The sequence below is a fragment of the Melozone crissalis genome, unplaced genomic scaffold (assembly GCF_028551555.1).
Source record: "Melozone crissalis strain CALT ecotype California unplaced genomic scaffold, PUWL_Pcris_2 ptg000013l_1, whole genome shotgun sequence".
NCBI classification, from domain to species: Eukaryota; Metazoa; Chordata; class Aves; order Passeriformes; family Passerellidae; genus Melozone; species Melozone crissalis.
The window spans coordinates 5,573,367-5,593,327 of record NW_026535791.1 but is presented as its reverse complement, the minus strand read 5'-3'; the positions used below and the strand labels follow the sequence as shown (position 1 = coordinate 5,593,327).

General features: G+C 36.9%; 1 protein-coding gene across 4 annotated transcripts in view; it reads right to left on the bottom strand.

The window, feature by feature from the left end:
* CDK8 (cyclin dependent kinase 8) overlaps nucleotides 1-19,961 on the bottom strand; it is a 68,796-nt gene that overhangs the window by 14,798 nt on the left and 34,037 nt on the right. For 3 of the 4 annotated variants that reach the window (XM_054271946.1, XM_054271947.1, XM_054271948.1), the window contains exons 5-6: nucleotides 2,881-2,938; nucleotides 9-140 (exon numbers count right to left, since the gene is read on the bottom strand). In XM_054271946.1, coding sequence (XP_054127921.1) covers nucleotides 9-140; nucleotides 2,881-2,938 — 190 coding nt within the window. The remainder of the gene's footprint in view (nucleotides 1-8; nucleotides 141-2,880; nucleotides 2,939-19,961) is intronic. The other variant, XM_054271949.1, reaches the window with a different exon arrangement.

The window sequence follows — 19,961 nt, the reverse complement described above, 5'->3', positions numbered from 1 at the left end:
TTACTTACCAATAGCTTTGGTATAATGCCTTGCTCCAAGAAGCAACTCTGGAGCTCGATACCAGAAGGTTACAACTACTGGATCCAAGTCTGCTAAAGGCTTCAGAGGTGAATTAAATAATCGGGCAAAGCCCATGTCAGCTGCAAAATTCAAAGAGAGATGCTTTAAAATTTGAGGGAAACTAATAATAATTTTTTTTTTTTGAACAAACTGATTGAGTTTACTTGTTAGCACTATCATCATTCCTAAATAAAATGCAAAGGCAGACTGTAGCAGATATGAACTCTCTGAGCAGATTTTCTTTCTGTACAAGTTACTGGATGGCATCACCTATGGAGTATATCATTATAAATCATTACTAACATGAGTCATTTACAACAATGAATTAACCATTGTTCTGAAGAAATGCATAAACTCCTCAGGACACTGGTAAATACTGACTCATTTCACCTGATGTTCTCTGGTAAAATATTCCCATTATTACAGGATGTTTTTTCACAAAGCAGCAATTTTTAAAGCAAAATGCAGATTCTGCAAAGGTTAGAATGATTTATAATACATACATGTACATGACAAAATCTCCCTCTTCATGAAGTTAGCTGTGGCAAGACTTCCTTCACACAAAAACAGCACCTAAGCCTAACAGCATCTGCCTCCTTGCTGATTTTCTATCAAGATACATTTCCAATATCAATATATCAGTGCTGAATACCATTCAGGCTATGATTTTAAAATTTTGGTTGTGGGCATTATATCATTAAAAACTGCTTTCTAAAATTTGTAGCATACAACTGCCTAGGAAGTTGTCTGAACAACTAACTGTAAGTCATACAGGAAAAAATGGGCAGAGACTAAAATGTGCAGCTTCTCCCATGAAATTGCTTTCCTGACCCACCAACCCCCGAATCCCAAGATAGAGTGACTCTCTCATGTAGGGGTATTCATATGCTGAGAAAAACTTGAATGAAATGAGATGAGTAGCTACCCTGAAGGAAAAGGACCTACATGCTATGGCCCAATGAGGAAACACTGCAGTGTAAATATGGGTCTGTAACTTGACTACACAATCCTTAATTATTTTTTCATATGCATTCCTATTTATGATTGCTTTAAGGCATTTAAAAAGAGAAACATTTTACAGTTTTCTACATTAAAATATCAATTACTCAAAATTGGTCAAGTCACTAATAACTATGAATAATGAGGAAAATTGTTGGCAGAAAGTGAATTTATGACCCAAAGTGACACAAAAAGACTATAAAAATTATTTTAAGTTAAATAACAGTTATGTATTTTTTAGAAAAATTAGTTACACTGGAAAAGTGGAAGCCCTTGGTATGTGTATAACTTCTGCATTCTTTTACGGCTGTGGCAATCTTAAGAAAATAAGAAAAAAAAAAATCTACATTTTGATAACACACTTCAAAATCCAAAGTTCCCCTCCCTCTTTCCCTGCTGGGAATGGATGGCTCAGAGGACTGGTGGCCCAATACAGAATCTTTCACCTGTCCATTAAAGGAGTCTGACTTAATTTAGTTGTTTACTAAGTTATTCTCAAATTAATTCAAAACGATGAATTAAGAAATAAATGGGTGGTCTATGTGCAATTACTAGGAAGTAGTTGTGTACAGCAAATATCACCACCACTGTCAAAAGTGAGTCCAGAGGATGACCTAAGTGCTCTGTTTTGGAAGAAACCCTCCTGAAGAGTACGGTAATATGAAGAAATTTTCCCTTCTGTTGTCCGAGCTGTACCTGTTTTGTATGCAGACCTCAATCCCTACTGCCAACCTTAAAAGCTCAGAAAGGCATTAGAAACTTTCAGAGTAGGATCTGCAGAAACATTCAACCCTGGCCCATCACTCCTTGGATTCCACAGGACAAGGGAAGGCCTAGAGCAGCACTGAATGCTCCCAGAAAATCCTACCCTGAATCTTTCTACTAGTGACTAACAATATAGTTCAGATCAACAAAACAGCAAGAGAACAGAGCAACAATGCAGAAGAGTAATCTCACAAAAGAAAACCAGGGGGAAGTCAAAAAGATGAACTAGCCTTAAAAAACCCTTCCAAATGGGGCTGCATTACCATAACAAATGTAAGCAGGCTGTGCATTAGTAGCACTGCCATGATAATGCACAGCCTGGTACAGTTTATTATTTTTAGACTACTGTTAATTTTTATTTATGTATTTAGTTTAAAACAATTGAACTTCTACAAACCATCCTCTCACTGTAAACAGTAACTCCCACCAGAAAATGTTATAATAGTGTGGAGTGTTGGGTCCTTTCTAACCTGGTACATCCCAGGCTAGGCATTTAGCATTAGCTATTTGCTCTCACTAAACATTTTGCATGGATTTCTGTGGTTTCTGCACTTTTAAGATCCCTTGTGTTCATCTCCAAGGGACCTGCCTACTCCTTCAAAAATATTTTGCAGGCTGTCATCTTTGATTCCATTATAAGATTTAAAGTTTGTAGCAATGAGTAGTTCCCTAATTAGATTTTTATAAACAGCAGCAAGATGTCATGGCATTAGAGGTAAATGGAGGAAATTTTAAAATCCCATTTTTCTCCTCCTTTCCTCCTAGCTAGCTGTCATCTTTAACCCCACATCAAAATGCCCCACCCCACAAAAACACCCTCTTAAGCAAAACATAATGACAATTTCCACTTTCTATTGATGAGGCAACAGCATTTCTTTGTCAGAACTGTTACATGGGGCTAATATGATGAAGCCAGACACTCAGAAAACAGCATTTAGGCAATGTGCCCAGGCACATACTGGTATTATACAGTGACTACTTTAGGTGGTACAGCTGCACCTTCAGAACATTCTAACTTAAATGCTACACTGGGACTTATCAAAGATATAAACATACCAATTTTTACTCTTCCTCGCTCAGGACCTTCACCCATAACTAAAATATTAGCAGGTTTCTGTGGAAAAAAAAATAAATATACAATACATATACCACGATAAACCTAAACATTAGTCTCTGAAAAGTTAATTAAGTTTTGTTTTGCCAGTTTTAAACCAACTTTGTTTTGATAAAAATGACAAGTTTGGCTGTCATAGTAACGCTGTGCAAGGACCCAGACACAGGCTCTCCCTGACTGCATCCTCCTCTTGTTTCTTCTGGGCATTGCTGTGCTCCAGCAGCACATTCCCTACTCACACCCTGGTGTCTGTCCTCAACATGCACCAGCTGGCAGCCACCCAACTGCTGAGATTTCTACCCAAATTGCCCTAGATCCTTTCAGTGGGAGGCAGTCCCACTGCTGCCCACCACCCCAACCACAGGGATGGGAAGCCAGCTCTACAGCAAGCTTTGCCCAGGGTTATTAGGCACATTTGCACACACATTGCACATAAAAATACACAAGTGAGATACAGATGAAACATATCACTCGATATTGGAGAGAATACCATATCACTTGATTTTGGAGAGAACACTCATCTAAATTCTTGCTATTTACAAGTGTTTACCAATTTACACAGCTGCAAAACTGGAAAGCACCGCCTTTACGTTATTCTTCTGTCTTTCCTTTTTTTTTACTACGGAGGCAAGCTAAGGAACTGAGCTAGAGTTTGGCTGGCTAGAAACATTGTAACTCACTTCATAATACTCTATCTTCTGCTGTCCTGTTTCTCATAATCCATTCTCAGCATCTGTAGTCACAGGATTCCTCAACTCCTAACACAGTTCACATAATGAAACCTACAGTGCTTATTTTGAGGGAAAAAAGAAACTCACAAGTAAAGTTGATAATGTATGCCAGACTTGTTCTCAAATGGAGTGATTTAGATACCCATTAGTTCTGTAAATCCTGGACAAAATAGGGATTCCTATTCAGTTGTGACCTCTAAGATTGTAGTAAGGCTGAGTTACAGCTCTTGCTTTGCTTTTCCAGTTTAAACAGATCTGAAGGTAAGAGTATCTGAGCAGAACAGCTCAGACCACCTAAAAGTTAACATAATAAACCCTACTATCTTTGTGTGGTTTTCTAAACACATTCTAGGATATTCCTAAGTCTTCCTGAATCTATCAGACTCTAATGTAAACACACATGCAAAGAAGCAGAACACCACAATATGATATCAACCTACAAGTAACTGCTATTATGTAAAAACAAGGTAGAAAATATTAGCACTTGAGCAAAAATTTTCCTTGAGAAATAAAATTATTGTTGTTTATGAAAGGCTGCAAAATGGAGTTCTGAAACTCTACAATCCTTGGACAAAATATGTAAAAAGAACCTGAGGCATTGCATTTCTGAGAACAGGTTAAGGATAGAAGATCTTATCAAAAATGTGGTCAAAAAAGCTGAAATATACTTCATTGTCTTTCCAACAGCAAGAACGACAGATACAGCTTGTGCTGTATTAGCTCTGTGATTTCCAGAAGAAGTTGTTCCCCACACCGCCACCACCCCCTTTTACTTTTTTTTTAAATAAAGGCATACACTCCAGGTAAGCATTACTTCAACATTAAAAAATGCAGAATGTGGGCACACAGCTCTCAAAGCATTTAATTTAGATTGCCTCTACAAAAGTCCTAGAAATAAACAAACAGCATACGTCTTTAAATTCATAGTTAGTGCTGAACTTTATGGCAATTCAATCTGCTAGGTATGAAAACACATAATTTCATCAAAGAAATCTTTCTATTGCTACACTGTGACTCAAAGAACAAATCCACATCTTTTACAAAACCTGCTTCAATATATATGGGGTGTTAAGCTACATGTCTAATTTTCATGTTTTCATTAGAGTTAACAATATATTACACAGACACTAGAATTTTTCAGATATTTAATACATGGACATAATACATTAAGTACCATTTTTCCCCCTTCAAGTTCACAGGTTGATAATACTCTACAAAAATGCTTTTAACATCTTCATGATATTTTCACCTTAAAATATTTTACTGTTTGGATTTTGGTAAGGACAAGAAGTCCTATTCACACAAAGACTGTCAAATGTATTATACCATATGACTAATCAGCCCAGCACTGGGTAACAATTCCTGCACCAAAGATCTCCTACCCTAAGGTCAAGGCAGGTAGAGATGAGAAAGCACAGTAAGACAGTACTAGTCAGTAAAGTAAGTATCAACAGCTTGATGCACACTCAAGTTTCAGAAGTTACAGAACATACTTAACAATAGAGACAATTTAGAAACCTGTGTAGGAGTATTCTAAAGCAGTAAGATAAAAAATATTCCGAAATATTCAGTAAACCTTTTTCTAAAGCCACAAGTCCTTCACTGAAAACAGCTCTGTTTGAAACACAAGATTTTTCCTACAGACAAAAATATTTATGTAGTCACATCATTGTAAAAATATATCAGAGTTTAAAAAAAAAAAAGTAAATTACATGTCTTATTCTGGAGTCTTCCATTTCTAAAATCATTGTATGCAGAGACTGGAACATTTTTTTGTTCAAAAAATTTTCCAAACAAGACCATTCAACTTAAATTTAATAGGGGGATATCTACTAGAAATCAGTATAGGAGTAGTATTGATATACCTAAGTACTAAGCATTTTGAATAATCCCTGAAAAACACTGAAGTCCACGAACAAAAGTGAATACATGTGTCAGGAATTATTGTTACACATCTTTTAATCGAGTCCACTATCTGAAGATAAAGAACCTCAACAAGTCCTCACAGTTGTCTATTTGGGCAACTCATTACACATTAGAAATTTATTTGCAAAGAAAAATTAGCAGTCATTAGAAGCAGAAGGGAGAAATTTGGATAAGCATTAATTGAATTTGTTAATTTTCAGTTTAATTCTAATTATCCAGAGAAAACTGAAGTTGAAACTGCCTATTCAAATCACTTGGGCTGAGCAAGTGAAGCAAAATCTTTTAGCAATTCTTCCACTGTATTCTGAAAATACTCTACTTTAAAGCAGCTATATTTTTCTATAACTACAAATTACCAACTAAAGTCCCTAATTTTTGTACTAATAAAGGAATAATTACTTTTGTAATTCAGTGAAATAATCTGTGCACCCCAGACAAATGCTAATGAGAAACCTGTTAAGAAACTAAACCAAATGTGAAGAGCCATGCAGTGATGTACAGCTGAATATTTCAGAGACCAACAAAAGTGTCTGGCAATCCCACAGAACTAAATTCAAGAAAAATCACCCTTCTCCTCCCAAATCCATCTCAGCAGCAGAGGGAGAATTCATTCTCATGAAAGAATGACCTTGTGACCATGGCACAGCACTAAGTCTTATCTTGTCCTATATTTGCCTTTGTAGGACTCCTCTTTATGATTCCTAGACAAATCCTCTTGTGTATTTAATCACTATTACTGCTGAAAACAGAACCCACTGATATATCTTTAGGTACTTCTAATTTAACAATTATTTGCAAAGTGCAAAAAGAAATTCTGAACAGCAGGCTAATTTTAACCAAGGGAGGTAAAAACCCAGAGAGGTTCTTAGATCTGTGAAGAACTTGAGACAGTCACCTTTACCTATCTGCCTGATCTCACACGGTACTGCTCATGGTCACCCTGAAGACTCTGGTGACAAAGGCTGCACAATTCCCATGCAATCTTGTCTCTTTCACTCTTCTCCATTGCAGTGTTCTTCCTTTCCTTCTAACACCACAAACAAGGTTAGTCCTCTCGCCTCTTCTCTTCTTCATTAGCAGAAGGCAGACAGCCACTCCTTCACTGCAGGAACTTCCAACACTTCCTGGGACAAACATCTCTCTTCAGTCCTATTACCTAGATTAAAAAAACCCCTGAAGTTCTCTCCTGCTCTGTTTCTTGGTAGGCTATTTTTGTTTCTGGATCTATGCTCATTCTTGCTGATTTCCTCTAGCTGTTCTGCCTTGGGCCACCCATTTCTTTGAACTCCAGTGCTGCAAATTACACACTGCTCCTGCTGAGGCTTCACTAATGCTAAATGCAGTGGAGAGATTATTTTACATGCCTTGCACAGCATCTTCCACTCTGTATGATCCCAGTATGGTATCCTGCCTCACTGCATAAGGCTATTGATGCATGTTAAGGTTACCAGCTGTGCATTTTCTTCATATCTTTTTGGCAGGACTGCTACTATGAACAAACATTGCAGTCACATACTGCTTCTTAACATATACTGAAAATGTTTGTGTTCTTTCACAGAGGGGAGATTAGACTTCAGAACTTATCTGAATCGCTGTCTTGAAGGCAAAAATGCAAACAAAATTAAAATTATACCAGTCTATGTCATGATGAGATGTGACAAAAAGAAAAAAAAACCATCATTCCTGCTGCTCAGAGGAATTTATTGATGGAAGCAGGAGATGATTATTTATTCCAAATTTGTATAAAAGGTATCTGGAAATCTTAGGACATTGTCTCATGCTCCTGGAAAAATATTTTGGTGTTAGGCCCTCCTTTCACTAAGCTTTACTCACCAAAGCAGTGAGGAAAGAACTGGGCATTTTTAGACAGCTTAGCCATTGCAATTTTTGATACATTAATATTTTAAGCATCAAACCAGTCTGCAGGAACTACTATTCCACATAGGTTTTGCTACTAGTCTGTTTCTGAAATCACCAGTTTTCAAAGACTGATTTTAAACATCGGTATCAGTGAGTCATCTAAACTCCTTTGAATTACCTACTATGATATTGTCAATGCTACCTCCTCCCCATCCACATTAACTGCTTGCAACATTTCTATGTATGCTAATAAACAGACTCCTACTCTTTACACATCCTTTTAAATGCACCTTTTAATAAGGTTTTAGTATAATCCTAACCAATTTTCATTTGGATAATCCAATACTTACGAGTTGGGCTACTAAAACATTACACTCTAGAGGAGTCACAATGATGGGGTGAGTCACACCAGGGATATTTGTTAACTCCTGGTATTTGTGCACCCTTACTGGCTGTGGGACCAGTTTACAGAACTGGCCTTGCCATCCATTTCCACCTGGGATGAGCCATGATAATTTATAAGAACATAATACTGGTTTTCAATTTAAAAAAAAAGAGCAGGTTAACTTTAAAAGAACCATACTAGACAAAGGGCTTTTATCCCTAAATTATTTTGCTTTTGCAACTATGACTTCAACAATGATTCTATTATGATTTATAGTGAAAGACTTCTTTATATTTTAGACTTCAAAGTATCATACAAAACAATATAGGAATTATAATCTATATTAAACAATATATATTTAAAAACACAACCCCACTATCATACAAAACCATAACTGAACTTCTTCAGCTGTATTTGAGAAAATGTCTGTGAAGCATGAAACACAAGTACATTAAAAATGTCTTGCTGAGAAGAAAAAATTCAAAAAGGTTTTGAAAGACAACTGCAAGGGCTTAGCAAGTTGCAGCCTGCTCAGAAGAGCACTTTTGTGGCACGGTGGTAGAAATTGTAATATACTGATCTGGTTAATCACTTCCCAGTCAGGTCCTCTGACAAGAAAAGCTGCACAGCAAAACCCACTAGCCTTCAGCTTGGCTTGCAAAATTCACACCCCATCTCAAGGTCTGTGATTCTCAAAATAGTCAATGTTTATGCTTCTTCCAGCACATCTCTAACAACCTTGTTATCTTCAAGCAGACATAACCTATATCACAATATTTCCTTATTATCAAGGTGGTATGATCTCTTATTGCATTCTTAAGGACTGCAGCTGTCCTTTTGGATCAGTTTAAAGTTAGAGAAGATAATTTCATTTTCATTCCAAAATAATTACATTTTCTTTCCACTTTAACAAAACTGACTACTTCAACGCTAAAAAGTACTCTAGCACAACAGCAGTGACAATACAACCTTATTCAAATGATAGTATCAGCATTTTTCTGAAGTTAATTGCTTTCCTTGAATTCAAAGATGTTCATTTTCTTTTGCAACTGACTGGAGCTTTAAAACATATTATAATCAAAAGACCACTACAAACACTGGTGAAAACAACAGCTCCATAGAATATTTTAATGTTCAGATTTAATACATGTTTTCTGATTACATAACACAAATTGTAAAAAGCACTGCAAAATTAAGAAGGCCTGTTTTAATGTAATACTTCCTGTGCATTATCTTCTTATAAAGAACATCCCAGAGCTCTTTAAAACAAATAAACTGAGCATCTAAATAAAATTCTCTTTAAAACTAAGAGCCATTAAAATTACCAGTTACAGCCAAACAAAAACAAACCCCTAAATTATCAAAGCACACATGTGCAAAAATTTTAAAAGTACAGGAAGTATTTGGATAGGATAGAAAATAGAGGAATGCTGTATCTATGCCAAGGGGGCCTTCTGCTAGTTACCATCAACCATATTTTATCTCTGTTTCAGCCTGATGAAAGCTGTTAGTCTCACTACTATGTTTTTAGGCTCTGAACACACTCCAAAAATTTTCTTTCACTGCTGTCACTCAATTACTGCCAACCTGGGGCACTGTAACTTATTAAAACCTTGCACATTGCCTAATACACAGACTTTTCTCACTTTCACTGGAACTGAATTCAAGCCGAATAAAAAAATTAATTACTCTTTTCAGGCCTACTCTTTCACTCCCTAGAAATGTCAGCACAAGCAGCAGGGCATGACTTTCTGTACCAAGACTCAAAGCAAGGAAAGGTGGATATCATAGGCAAAAATATTATTATAGCAGGAAAATCTACCATGTCAAATATCATTAACACATCATTCAAAAGTGTAATAACAAGCTTAATACATTAAAATGAACATGAAGAAATCTATTTCCTGTGGCTTTTGCTACAGCAGCGATTACTCTGTCCATAGGTTAGAATCACTTTGGATGCTGTGGACACAGAGCAGGATCAAATGCAAGAGGAGAACATGCTCTGAAACCAGTTTTTAGGTAGTATGTTATTCTATATATAATTCCATCTCCCTTTTAAATTGAGCAGTTTCCGTGGGGTGACAGGCATTCAGTAGTACTATAATCTCACACATCCCAAAACTTTCACACAAAGGCAGAGAATTGTCTTATTTACTCATTGGTTTACATGGAGGTGTGTTAACCCTAGCCATTTTCTTCAAAAGCCCTACTTTGTTGTTGTTTTTAATTTAAGTAATAATTTCATTACTTCTATACCACCATACTTGTACAGACTATAAACAACTTCTCCCTCATCTGAACTAAGAAAAAATATCAAAGGTGAAAAGCTTATGTAATTTACTACTACGCACTTTCAAGTGGTTGCATGGGCCTTGCTTGTGTTAAGAGCACTTCTGTACACAGAACAAATACAGTATTTCAAACTACATCCCAAGTATCCCTTTTGTGTCACTCACAGTCACAGTAAGACAGATGAACCTGGGAGCTCATAAAGAGTAAGCTTTTACATAGGATGTGTCTTATTCATAATGATTCTTTTAATCTCCTTGGATTAGAGTTACTCAAAGGACTGTTTTCTTATCATCTTGTCCTCTGTATCATGAATATAGATCATTCATACAAAATATAGCATTTTCTTTGTACAGCAGACTGCAGTGAAAACACTTCTTATGGCTATTTCCTATATTCTGAACAATCCATATTCCTACCTTTCACAGCATTTCATGGTGTAATAACTTTTCCACAACCTTAACAAGGTACTTAGCAGGTGTCTCTAAAATCATACCCTAGGGTTTTTACTAAATCCTGCTGAAGGATTTTTATTGACTAAACTTACTTTACAGGCACATTTATGATCAAAAAGCATCTGGTGCTCCATACTTCCCTTAGGTCAGAATCACAAGTTATGCTGGTATTTTTTTCCAGCTAGTACAGCTCATCACCTTTATGTCAGGAATTAGATCTGAAGTTTCTAGCACACCTTTCCTCTGCAGAACTCTTACCTCTATTTGTATTTACATACATAGATAAGAGAGCTCCTGCAGCCAGTTTAGTGTAACCACTGAGATGACTGAGTCTGCCTTCAAACAGTGAAGGATTACTTACATTACTCTTTCCAGCACCACAATCAGGTATCTGGCCATCTTGGGAAGCCAGCACATGAAAAAAACAAAAGGCTAGTAACGAAAGAACAAATTTATAGCTACAGAAAATAAAGAAATCTAATATAGTCTGCCCAGTAGCTGATGTATTTTCCTCCCTCCATGTGTCATATATATGCAGATAGATATAAGTAATCATCTACAAATTATATTCCTCAATATATTACTCACATTACACTATTCTACTTCAGTTATCAATTTACTTAAAATGACCTGGAATTTTAAAAAGTCAAATAATTTCTAAGCTTGAAAAAAATCAAAATAAGTATTTCAGCATTTGTCCCTGGTTCAACCATCAATACACTTCTCCCAGAACACGTGCCCTCCTCTATATGACATTTGCTTTTCATGACATTTGAAAGAAATGGTCTGTTTTGATACCGCATCTTTTTACCAAAGGCACCTGAAATTTGCTAACAGATACAAAGATCACTTGAGGAGACTAAGAACCAGCATGCCCAGGTAAGCAGTCTCCTTAAGCAATCACACAGTATCAACAGATGAACATAATTTTCTTTTTATTATAAAACATGCAACACAACTTGCATTTTCTAAACTATTTTTTCCTAGAGACTGTAGAAGCCATGCTATCATTTTGCACATCTACAACTCTAAAGCACCACTTTGTCTCCAGCTTAGAAATCAATATGCAATATGAAGACACATATGTTTCTGGTGCTGTAATTAAATGCATATTCTGCCAGACAAGGACAAACTTCCTAAAGACACAGAAAAGGCCTGTATTGATTACATATCCTGTAAGGCAAAGATGCAGATGGTTATAAAGATCAGTTCTGAAACATTCAATTTAGTCCTGAAGGGCTCCAGAGGAATGAGGAAAAAGATTCAAATTTGGAATTTCTCTTTTGCAACAGTTTTCACTGCCTGTGAACTGGTCCAAGACTGCTGGTTAAAATTATTCCATGTATAATGATGTACAAATGTCAGGGGAAAAAATTGTCTGCTTCCATTATTTCTTGTGTCTGACAGTTCTGCAACAGATAAGGCAAAAATATCTCACTAAAACATCAATAATCATGTAATGCAATTTCATGACTACAAATCCTCATCGGTGTTGTACTTGTCTGTCCCTAACATATCTGGTGGCAGTTCAATAAGTAGTCTTACTTTTTCCATTTATTTTCTGCACCTTGTACTTCTTTCATGTCAAAGTCTACAATGATTTCAGAATGCCAAAGTCAGAGACTTTACCTGCACTTTAGCAAAGCCCCTCTTATAATACATATATTGTTCCACCTCGACCTTCCCTTTAAACTTTGGACAAAAATTGTATTTACTCTAGTTTCAAAACAAGATATATCCATCAATAGAGAAAAAAAAATTATGTCAGTATGACTGCCAGTTTTAAACATGAAGGTTGTGAGAAATGGGTTTTATTACCACATAGGATTAATTATTTTGAGAATTATTGATGGTAAAGAAATACTGAGCTAACAAGAAGAAAAACTAAATTTAGGTTCCACCAGACAAAATGCAAGTCAGTAACCCAGACACAATGATGTAGTCAGGCCTTTTGGGAACACCTGCAGAAGATAATAAAAGGCTACAAAAAATTACAAACAGGGCTGGACTTGGCAATCAAGCAAATGGGGCTTTGAATAAAAGCAGCAGTCTAAGAAAGGTATATTTGAAAACCCTGTACCTGGAAGAGATCTTTCTGACCTTTCCTTGCACCCCTACTTTCACTTAAATCAAGAAAATAAATCAGCTTTTCACTTGCAATCAGAAAAATATCCATCAAATGTTCCCCTATTCAGCACTTCATCTTTGTATAAATTGGAATCCAACAGCATTGTGTTAAAAGATTATCGAATAACTTTTAGGACTGATTTAGCATTTTTTCTAAACACCAGTTGCTTGAATAAAAATTTTCAAGTGTTATCTGTTCATCTCATGTAATACATACATCTTGGAGTCTTTACTATTCTTTCACAATCCTTACTTAAAACTTGTTAAATGGCCTTGCCTTTTCTTTTAAGTCCTAAAGCTATAGATGATCAATCTGTAAAAAGCTGTGCAAGACTACATGCAGATTCAAAAATTCCTTAAAGGGACACAGCCTGTGAATTAAAACAAAATAAAATCATTTCACTACCTTTAAAGATTGATTTACAAAATCACCAGGAAGTCTTGCAGTGATGGTCCAAACACAACTGGAAGAATAGACTGAATAGCTTCTTTTCATTTATATTCTCCATTTCATCTTAGTACTGAGCACCTTCAGTGAAGAATGAAAAATATAGGCCTGATAGCTTAAGGCTTGGGTATAGCTTTCTAGAGATACTGCCATTACACAAATGTTTCATACCAAACAACTGATGATCCAGTAGAAGTGTATCTTTCATTTTTTGACCATACTGCTTCCAGAAAGGTTTTAGGGAATACATCATTGTATTACTCAGGAAAAGAAAATGGCACCATGTCATACCTCTCATCATACTGCAGTCATTTTGCAAGATACATTGCAAAAATGTCATGCTGCACTTCAAAAATTGGCTACTTCACTGTTTTTTTTCACACTGTTCCTTATTCCTTGGGAGCTATTTGATCTTTCATACTCATGTTACACCTGCTCCCACACAGCCCACCCTTGGTATCTGGCATCTCTTCTCTTGATTTGTCATGAGCTGGATTTTAGACTTTGAAAGAGCAGTAATTGAATTTTTCAGGACAAATCAAATGGTGAATATACAACTCATCCACAGAATGGCTGAGGCTGAAAGGCGCTGCTGGAAATCATCTGCCACCTTGTTGAGGGTGTGCTCCATCTCACTGTTCAGGTTACTAATGATGATGTTAAACAGCACTTGTGATATGCAATAGAGTTAATGCATGCTGTATAAGTAGATATGTGTGGGTATAAAATGTTGTAGAAGTTATGCTTTCTAACCACTCCAGCCAGGAGCAGAGTTCTATTCAAATTGTAACTAATTCCGGGCAGCGGTGGAGATAATATCAGGCCTGTGAATGGGACCATCCTGGACAACCAGCGATGATTTCCTTGGCACCTACACCTGGGAGATAACACCGGGGCCTTCCTGGCCCATGATTAATTGCAGTGTCCCAAGAACTTCAGGAGACTCAGACCTGCCCTGATTGCATCTGTGGTACTCGGAACCAATACCAACTTATTACATGTGAAAACAAACTTTGCCTGGATGCTCAGACACTTGTCTGAAAACTGGACCCGCCTTTGTCTATTTCAACATATGTATAGAAATGGATTTGCATTGGAAGAAGTGAATAGAAAGATGTGGTCATCTGTGCCTCAGGCAGAATAAACTGTATATAAGCTGGATGCCGGAAACACTCAGGGTGAACCTTGGGGGGAACGCCGTCTCTCTGTCGGGCAAACCTCTGGTTTCACCTGGCGCCTGTTCCCGGGACTGACGCTGTCCTGACTGTGGTGGTTGCTCGAAATTCTATTTTTTGGTAATTGACCCAATAAATCATTGTTAAATTTTTATAAATTTGGCTATCAATTTGATCATTTATAACAGCACTGAACTCAGAATCAGCCCGTGGGACACTCCACCACTGACTGGTGTCCAGCTTAACTTGGCGGCACTGGTCACAATCCTTTGAGCCCTTCAACTCCTCCCAATTTCCATGCCCTTCACTGTGCACTTCCTGGTGCGTACTTCCCTAGCTTGTCTACAGGATGGGATGCAGGGCTGAAAGCCTTACTGCAGTAAGCAACACTCCCCACTGTTAGCCCATCCATCGAGCTCGGCATTGAAGGCTTTCAGGCCAGGCACAATCTCCCCTGCATAAAAATCCAAGCTGACTACTCTCAATCACCTTGGTATCTTCCAAATGTTTGAAAATGGCTTCCAGAAGAATGTGATCCATCACTTTTCCAGGGATCAAGGCCTGAGTGACTGGGAATGTAATTTCCCAGACCCTCCTTGAAGACTAGAGTGACATTTGCTTTCTTCTCCTCAGGAGCTTCCCCTGATGGCTATGACCTTTCAAAGAGAGTGGTCTCACAATTATTTGCATATATGAATATGAAGCACAAAATTTGATATATCTCTATGGGCTTCTCTACAGTGAACTCAAAGATCTCTCACTACTTTTCCAACTAGAAGACGGGTAGCACTTTAACAATATTCTCTATTTCTGCCTTTAAATATGCATTTGTACAAAACTGACAGACATTACTCAGTCAAAAGTTCCACCTAACCAGCTATTTTTTCAGATTTTTTGGATTACTTCTCTCTTTTTTATTTTTAATCACTGGCACAAACACCAAATACTGAAATTTTGCAGTCTCTTTTGATGACTTCTACATTTTCATTACTTACTGGTTTGAAAGTATAATCTAATACATTAACAAAGTGCTCAGAAAGGCAGGCAAGGGAGTAGTCATGCTCCCTTTAAACAGAAAAATTAAGAAACCCTAGATAATATGACTTCAACTATGGAATATTTAGAACTATAGTAAAGTACAGCTTACAAGAAAGCATGTGATTAGAAGCACATGCAAGAAAATAAAGTTCTGCCAGACACACTGTTCTTTTGTGATCTCATGAAAGTACATACCTGATGAAAAACACCTTGAAAACAAAAATCTTGGGAAATATAACAGCTGACAACTAGAAGAGTGATTGGGTTTGTGCTGGGAGTTTTTTTTCTCTTCTGAAAGCAAATCATCAGCAAGTCATTATAACACCTTTTGGGAAATAACACCTATTACTTGTCGATCTACTTGGAGTAGAAAATCACCCTATTTTTTAAAACTGCAAACTTATTTCTAGTAATGTGCACTATTATTACTTTCTTCTTTTCAAGGATTTAGGTTCAATCTTTCAAATGACCACAGCTTTGGAAGTTTTACAGAAGACAGAAGAGCATTCCTGTATTTGTAAAATAATCCTTAAAATTGACAGGGAGACATCCTTGGATTCTAGAGTTCTAATGAAGAAAATTGTTAATTGCCAAGGTAAAAATTCCATATATTTAACTCTGCCTAAAGGACATATTTAAGTGATTCACTTTACAGAGCCTGTAAAGTAACTAAGATCCTGTCTAAACAAAGACTCTGGCAGAGGCTTTTCCTCATTCCTTGTTAAAAGAACATCTTTAATGTTCTCACTAATCCCAAACATGGTAGCAGGTATCCCTGGGAAGAGTCCAGATCTCAGGAAGCGACGCACCAACTGTAATAAAGCCTGACTGCCTCAAAGCTTTTTAAAAGCCAGTGCTCGTCCCAGAGCAGCCCTGAGCTGCACAATAGGAACACCTTCCCCACACTGCACTGCTGCCACTCTGCAAATGTCCAGAGTGATACAATCCCAGGCTAACTAGGACAGGGATGTTATTGACAAAGGCTAAGAGACTGTTAATTCCTTTGGCAAGAGACTGGAGGAGAAGAATGGGAAGCAGAAGTCCAGCACTCTGTTCCCCACTTCCATCCCTCACTTGCCAAGTGGTAATTCATCTGTTCAACACCCACTCACACCAGGCACAAAGAAATAGGCCAGACAATGGAGTCTGAAGATTTAGGAACAAAAATAATTTTATACTACTGTCCCAGATTCAGTACTACAAGGCATGTGAGATTTCCTCTGGGTTTTTTTTGCTGGAGTTTTTTGGGGGTGGTGGTGGTATGCTTTTAAGCACTGCTGCACCATGGAAGTATTTCAAATAGCTTAGGTGCCAATTCCATTATTATTGTAAATTGCAGACTAATCTTACTTACTCTCACCACACAGAAGCTGTGGAGGGGTGCTCATCTTTACCTAAAACTGGATCCTGACTCTGTAGATAGGACTACTACCAAACAAATTAGAGATGCACTTTCAAATGTTAACAGGCATAGCTTAAAAGTTATTGTACCATGCAAAAGGACCTCTACTTTGAGCCCATTACTTGAAAAAACCTTCCAAGCATGCTGTGAAGTGCAGGCTGTCTTTTCCCTTGCTGTTGAAGTTGCATATTGATGAAAACATATCTATGGCAAATCTTTGGCTTATGCTTATTTTTAGTGCGGAATAAGAACTTTGAGTAAAGGAAGAAGCATGATAGCTGCATATTATAAAGTGGAAAAAATACTCAAAAAAGTAGTCAGCAAAATGCAGTATGTTACAAGCATGCTTGATAACTAAATTCAAAATATTATTAAAAGTATAATTGATGCACTTTGTGGTAATTATATGAAGTGTTCTTATTTCCTTCCTGCTACAGTCAGAGCATGAATAAACAATCTGCTTTCAATTGCTCTCAGCCATGAAATTTAAAGAGGCTGAAGAATACGCAAGTCAAACAAGAAATTTTAAAAGGGCTGGCATTTATTTGTAGAAAAATTTTACTGGTACATTTCAAAAACTTACAGAAAAGTTAACTACTCAAGCACAGTAGTATTCAAGGCAGTATTCAAAGGCAAATACAATCAACATCTCCCTGCACTGACAGAAATTGTGAATTGGCTTTCAGGTACCCAGTGGAAGAAAACAGTCAAGTATTTGAAGTTACTGCAAAGATTTGTACACATTTCCTTTGTAAAAGGCACACCATGACCACAAACCCCACAAAAGACAATTTTTGTCTTCCAACAGATTTTACTGTTTCATGCAGAATTCAGTCACTTTATACAAACCTTACATGAGTTGAGATTTCTTGATTTCCACATTGTGAAGAAAAATTTCAGTCTAAGTTTGTGTGATTTCAACAGCTGCTACATTTTCCTGCCCAGGTTGTAGCAAGAAAGGAGTTGCTTTATGCCATATTTTGTTTCTGATTAGAGAAGTCAAAATCTAAAAAAACCTCCAAAAAATTAGCTACCTAAAAGCTAACTCGACTCAGATGTCTTAAAAGAACACACACACTCACAAAAAAAAACCGACAGAAAACCGAGGAAATCTGCACTTAGACAGAAGGTAATTATATAGATAATCCATACCTATTAAAAAATTCCTTATCCAATGAGAGAATAATAGATTTTTTTGCCAAGTACTATACTCCTACTAGCCCCAAGCACCATCACTCTTATCACTCCAATAATAGAGTATATGACATGAAAGCAAGCATGTTACTTCAGCAGCTCTGTGGGGTGTATCTAAACCCGGGAAAACATAAAATATCTAGAAACTACAGCAATACCTATCGTTTAAAGGCATAATAGGAGTTGAAATTGATGATCTAACACTGATATTCCTGAAGAATAACGTTACAGGTATCCTGGAATAGAAAATCACACCTAAGCATTCATGTGAGTTATGCTGCTTTGAATCAGAACATTAGTGAAGTCCCAATTCTTAATCTTAACCACCAGGTCCCTGTCTTTCCAAGACAAAACACTAAGTGGAATCCCTTCTCTTACTCGGGTTATTTCCAGACCCTGATAAAAGAAAGCAAGCATTGGCAGGTGCAATTGTCTTTTGTTCTGCAGGAAACATGTGCCTTCTGAAATCAGCTCAAACTGGAGAGTTTTGAAATAACAAGTCCAAAGGTTTCCATGGACAAGGCAGCACAGGCAGCCCCTGTACAGCTCTTACAGGATTCTCACCAACACAGCTTGACAGGGTTCCAGCGGGAAGACCTCTCAGTCTCTGCCTCAAGCTTTTGGTCTCTTCCTCAGATTACCAAAAGACAGCCAATTGTGATGGTGGATTTTCTGCTGGAAGGAAATTTCATGCTGGACTGAGACCACCAACTCATTTCACAAAAAATAAGATGGCAGTAGTTTTTTTGCACTTGCCAACTTAAACCGTATCTGAGCTACAGCCCTAGATGTGAAAGGCTCTGTAATAAATTACCAATCTCCTGAGCCATCCAGTTAACAACATGCTTGGTTTTCTTTTAAGCATTATTTCACGTTCATAAATTTTCCAAAACTGTAGAAAGTAAAATGTTAGAAAAATTTATATTCTTGATGACGAATCATCTGCTACCTGTATGCCTCTTAAAAATATAATAAAGTTGGCTAAGTAGTAACATGCACTATGTATTTCTATATTATGTTTTGCTCCACTACTTCATGAGTCATGACAAAACCACCAGAATCTTTTTGACTTTTTCCCCTCAGTGCTGAGGCTTTTGTTCCATTTCTAAAACCAGGAGCAAATTAAAATCATCCACACAATCACTGCAATAAAGCAAAGTTTCCTTGTACTTCAGTTCTGAAAATGCTATTTATCAGAGGGATACCTTTTGCCTTCCATCCAAATGGAGAAACTGGCACTCTGTAAAAGCATTTATCAGGCACGAAAATAGATGTCAAAAAACTAGTCCTTGACCACATTTCCAGGAACACTATTAAAGCTATTTCAAAGACAAAAAGTGACTCTGGAGGAGTAGTAAGGAAACCAGACTTACTTCACCAAACACAGAATATCACTGGCAACACTGACTCATAGGAATGAAAGGTCAACCTAACGATACTTTAAATTACTGAAACTTCATTCGTGCATAAGAGTATCATATATAAGTGGCACACTTAGAAGTAAATTGAAAAAAAAGAATGCTATCAAAGAGTAAGAGCTACAGACAAGTGGATCAGAGAAATTACCCAATTTCAAGACAACGGACAAAAAAGACCAGTTACTGTGGGGCTGTTTGGAAGGCAAATATATAACAATTGCTGTGATTCACCAGTTGAAAAGAATTTGCTGGTTAAAGACACTAACTCAGGTTAAAAATGTTTTCCTTATATTGTAGTTTGAATGCACATTAGTCTACTTGCAGAAATCATCTAAAGTTGCTGTGGCTATATTGCTGGTAGATTATAAACATTAGGAAACAATAATGGCTTTGAAAAGTCACTTTCCTACATTAAACTGATAATTTCAGAAAAAAATCTTTTTTTCAGCAATTCTTACAGCCAGTCATTCTCCCCCCACCTACACCAAAGCTGTATTTAGTTATTTCTCTTGCCTGCAGTGATACTACTACAGGCATTTTCTGTACCTCAATGTGCCTGTTATTTAAATAAC